The 4,659-nt window shown below is 39.4% G+C and overlaps 1 protein-coding gene across 2 annotated transcripts; it reads right to left on the bottom strand.

The window, feature by feature from the left end:
* Window positions 1–876: 876 nt before the first annotated feature.
* On the bottom strand, window positions 877–3,223 carry RB195_000926 (uncharacterized protein; the record flags this gene model as incomplete). 2 transcript variants are annotated; one of them, XM_064197486.1, is made up of 7 exons in its annotated part: window positions 877–932; window positions 1,048–1,141; window positions 2,156–2,247; window positions 2,304–2,408; window positions 2,574–2,736; window positions 2,961–3,065; window positions 3,128–3,223. In XM_064197486.1, the coding sequence occupies 7 exons, from the start codon at window positions 3,221–3,223 to the stop codon at window positions 877–879; spliced, it is 711 nt and encodes a 236-aa protein (XP_064053367.1). The 2 variants fall into 2 exon arrangements, with proteins under 2 accessions (XP_064053367.1, XP_064053368.1); XM_064197487.1 differs by having other exon boundaries at window positions 2,307–2,408.
* Between the last annotated feature and the right edge of the window lie 1,436 nt (window positions 3,224–4,659).

Raw genomic sequence — 4,659 nt, 5'->3', positions numbered from 1 at the left:
TAGTGAAGAGTTACGGCATCTTTATTCGATTTATCATGTCGCGAAAAAAAGTGATTTGTATGTCCCGACACAAGCAACATCCTAGAATTGTTAATAAGAAGAGGCAGCAGTGACTTTTAATTCTCTATATTCAGAAATGTCTTCTATAACAGAAACCTGATGCAGTCTTTACTGGGAGATTTGGTAGAATTGGTGTCCTTCCAGATTTGCAGTGCTTAACTGTTTACAATTTGCTTGACATCTCCTTCAAGTGTCATTGTCCATTAACTTCCACCTGATCTTACAGCAATTTGCCGCTTATATGCTCAACATCCTCTCGCGATCATCGAAGAATGCCTTTCATTTATCTCCTTCCTATGAACCCGAGACCTCAACAAAACATGGCATCAAATACGCCAGAGGAATGGTTGGCGTGATAAGACATGATTTTCCTCCCGATTTCTGCGCTGTCTCACAACAAGTATAAACCTCCGTAGAAGTGTCGTTAATTGTATCTCAAACGTTGTTTTTTTCAGCAGAGGTTCGATACCTATAACATTTGAGTGACTCATAAAATCAAAAAAAAAAAAAAAAAAAAAAAACAAGACCAAGTGACAACTTTATGACATATGGAGATCAATAGTAGTACAACTACGAAACTGAGAATTAGTCCTACAAAATATATGCAAATCCAAAAATAATAACTATGTTTAAGAATCAAATCTGTCGCCCGCAGGGGCGGGCTTAATAAAGTAAGTTGTAACTAATGTCAGAGCAGTGGGCTACATCAAATATACTATAAACTACACGTAATGCAGAAAGAACTATCAGAATGTACCAATTTCTTAGTTAGTTGAAAAAACATCTTTGAGAATTAGCAAAGTCACAAAAATACGTTTACGGCTTAATCTTCTTCTTTCTTGCTTCCTTGCACTGATCGCAATACCATTTCCCTAAAACAAAATACTTGCACTTACAAGAATAAGAGCCAAATTGAGAGTAAAAAAAGGAAGTCACAAAACAAATACAAGAAAATTTCAAAATTTTGTAAGTATTCGATTAACACACCAACAGGAGAAGATGTTAAGCCGACACACTGGAAGTGGAACCACTCATTCTTACAATCCGGTCCATCACAAGCAACCATTTGCCCGAAAGACACCTAAACATTAGCCATGAGTACGAGACCTAAGCTTTAAGCATACCCTGAACAGTTCTTGGTTTATGTAATAAATGTGGACCAAGAAAACTGTTAGATAGTATTCACCGAAAACCCAACAATGAAAAGAGACAAATCTTGAGACCGCTCCTTTACAATGTAAATAATTACTTTAAATAACTGTTCTAACAACTTTCTAATAACACTATATATGTGAGTCAAAGTGTAAGTCGACAAAAAAAAACCTAAGCGGACGAGGGATAAAATGTAATGGGATAAATGTACTTGGAGGAGGAGAAGGGGCACTCAGCGGCGCCCTTATTTCTCAAAGTAAATAATCAAATCAGTCGGGGCCCTAAGGCCTAAGCATTAGTCTTAGAGGATCTATGACATGTAAACTAAAGTCACCAGGAAAAAAAAGTAAGTTAGAGCCTCAGGAAATAAGAGCGCCTCTGAGTGCTTCCCCCCAACTACATTTTTCCCAAACACAGGTGGAGGAGGGGGGGGGGGGGGGGGGGGGGGCACTCAATCGCGGTCTTATTTCTGGAAGAAAATAACATAATCAGTCGGAGTGTTAAGATGTAAGCATTAGTCTTAGAAGATCTACAACATGTAAGTTAAACCTACTTTAAGAAAGAGATCAGTTAGAATCTAAAGAAATAAGAACGAGACTCAGTGAATCCCCTCAACTACCTTTTCCCCGAACGAGTTTCCTTGTGCTCATCTCAAAAAGGATCTCAAAGGAATTCCTCCTTCTATCCATCTTACTAAAGGCTTACGCCTACGGAGACTTCACCTCACTAAAGCCCTAGAGATAAAGAAACATTTAAAAGAGTCCCTGGTGAATGAAACCTTAAAGTCACTCCATCAACTGCTTCTGCAGAACTCTAAATACTAGAAAACATCCACATTTTGAGGTTTGTCAAAAGATCCACAGAAAGCGATTGTTTTGCGGAGAGAATGTTTTTGCAAAATAACAGCAACAAAACTAAGAAGTCGACATGAGTGTTTCCAAACCTGATGGCAGATGCAATACGTTGGTTCGTTCGGATCAACAGGCATGTCCACAGTAGTTATCGCCGAGGGCTTGAACGTATGCACAAACGATGCTACAATTCACAATTCAAATAATGTAGTTCTCGAAGTAAGCGAACAGAACGATTACCACCATCCGGACGAGCAGCCTTCGGATCGCCCGGTTTCTTCCGCTTATCGGTCTTCATCGCGGACACCGATCCTTTACGCTTTTGATTATCCGAAGATGACGTGCCTAAACAGGTTCAGAATATTGATCCATATGTTGTACCCGTTTGGACACGTCGAGTTTTGATGAGCAGATTCTAACATCAACTAATACAAAATATCGATCGGTACCTTGTACCTGTTTTGACACGTCAAGCTAGAAAAAGGAGAATCCATGGGAGACGAAGCAAACCTGCTTTAGCTGCTTGAGTTTCATTGTATTTCTTGACCTGAAACTCCTGGAACTCAACGAGTTGTTGGTCCATCTCCTTGATGTGCATATCGACGGTATCATACATCTTTTGAGCAAGTTTCACCTTCCTCTCACTTAATTTGTCTGCCTCCTTATACAATGCCTAAAAATACACGCTGACAAAAGAAGTTGGTGGTGAAAGATGTGTTTTTTTTTTGTGTTCTAGCCCTTGAATAAATTAGCACATTTTAGAGTGAACGAAGACAAAACGAACAGAAATAATCGGATTTGGAAACTCAAAGTTTTTGAATTTCACGGAAGAACTCCAATCTAAGCAGATATTCGATGCACATAGAGCGAAATTAATTGAAGAACACAGAGTCAAACCTGCACTTCTTTGTACCATTTCACACGTTGCTCCATTGGCGTTTTCTTCAAGTTTTTCACGTGCGCCACAGTACGTGCTTCAATCACGCGCATTATTCCCTCGACCTGTACGAACGAGAAAACAGCTTTAGTAATACCAATCAAAAAATAGAAGTTAATAAGCGTACTTTCTCATCAAGTTCACGAATTTCTTCAGCATTCTTACGAATGAATGGAGGAAGATCATCGAGCTTCTCCATATACTTTCTTAGTTGCTCAGCCATCACTTCAATGAAATTTATAAGGAAAAAAATCACGGCTCAAAGAAAACAAAAGGTAAAGAAGAGCCTCAGTAGCGGAATTGAACGGCGAGATGCAGCTGTTGTAGGGGCAAATATGTGGATTAGAGCATGAAGAGTTATCGAAATGAACAAAGTTTCGAAAATGTTGCTGTGGAAATATCCGTCATGAAACTGGAACTTCTACAGCTTTTGAGAGAGGAAAATTAAAACTGAGACTTTTCCAAATAACTGATGACGGCACTTGCTAATGCACTTAGAATGCCTGCTAGAAATGGTAGGACCGAAATTCCCATGACCGCCACAGGAAATTACAATCACAACCGAAGTAATTAGTGGTGAAAACGAAAAAAAAAGTAACAAAGAAAAATTGTTCCCATAAGTGGACAATGCCCACAATATAGGTAACATCGGCTCGGTGACAGTTTTCTGAGTGGCGTGGCACTGCATACTCCTGCCACGATTGCACATGTTCGCTATGAAGGTCCTGCGGTTGACGACACTGTATGTATGTTCGTAATAGTCAACTGTTTGAAACATTTCGAATATCTTTCTGGAAGCCGATAGCTGCTGTTCGAATAAAAATTTGGTGAATGTCTGTAATCAGATTGAAACTGGATAGATGCCCTGAGATGTTTGTCACAATACGGTATCAGGTAATTACTTGATCGGTGATTTATTTCGCAAATGTATGGAATTTGACACTTTTTTACTTCGTTCTTTCATAGATTTCCGGCCTAGTTTTATCGGTGACTCAGTGATGTGTGGAGTACGGGCGTTCTCCGTCGATACCAAATAAATCCAGCAATCGCTCACTCCCTGTCATTGCTGTAGTTGTCGACCTGATTGTGCAGTTAACTTTTTAGTTCCTGGTATCGGAAAAAATGTAGTTGGGAGCACTCAGTGGCGCCCTTATTTCCTGACGCTCTAACTTACTTTTTTCTCTTAGTAACTTTAGTTTACATGTCGTAGACCTTCTAAGACTAATGTTTAGGCCTTAGGACCCCGAATTTGACTGGATGGACTTTGGATTGGATTTGGATTTGACTGACGGGTTTTACTTCGAGAAATAAGAGCGCCGCCTAGTGCTCCCCTAACTATATTTTACCTCTTGGTATCCACTGTACTGAACCAGTCTTTTGGTCCCCGAAATCACTTTCTATTTTTTTTGCCTTGGCTGAGTAGCCGAAAAATTGGTTCCTTTGTTTATGATCTTGGTAGTTTGCTGATGTAGTTCTTTATGACACAGTTTTTTGGTTTCTATTTTTGCAATATTTAGAAAAGACGTTATTCCGTTGCAAACGTAGAACGTGTTTTTGGGACACGATCCATCCTCGACATGTTACTGGAGTTCGCTGCTATTACTGTAAGACACGTATTTTAATAGATTTTATTTCATCATCGCTATAAAACGCTATAAA

This window comes from Necator americanus, chromosome IV (assembly GCF_031761385.1).
Source record: "Necator americanus strain Aroian chromosome IV, whole genome shotgun sequence".
Classification (NCBI taxonomy): domain Eukaryota; kingdom Metazoa; phylum Nematoda; class Chromadorea; order Rhabditida; family Ancylostomatidae; genus Necator; species Necator americanus.
Note: the sequence above shows the minus strand (reverse complement) of the source record. Positions and strands in the feature narration are given on the sequence as shown.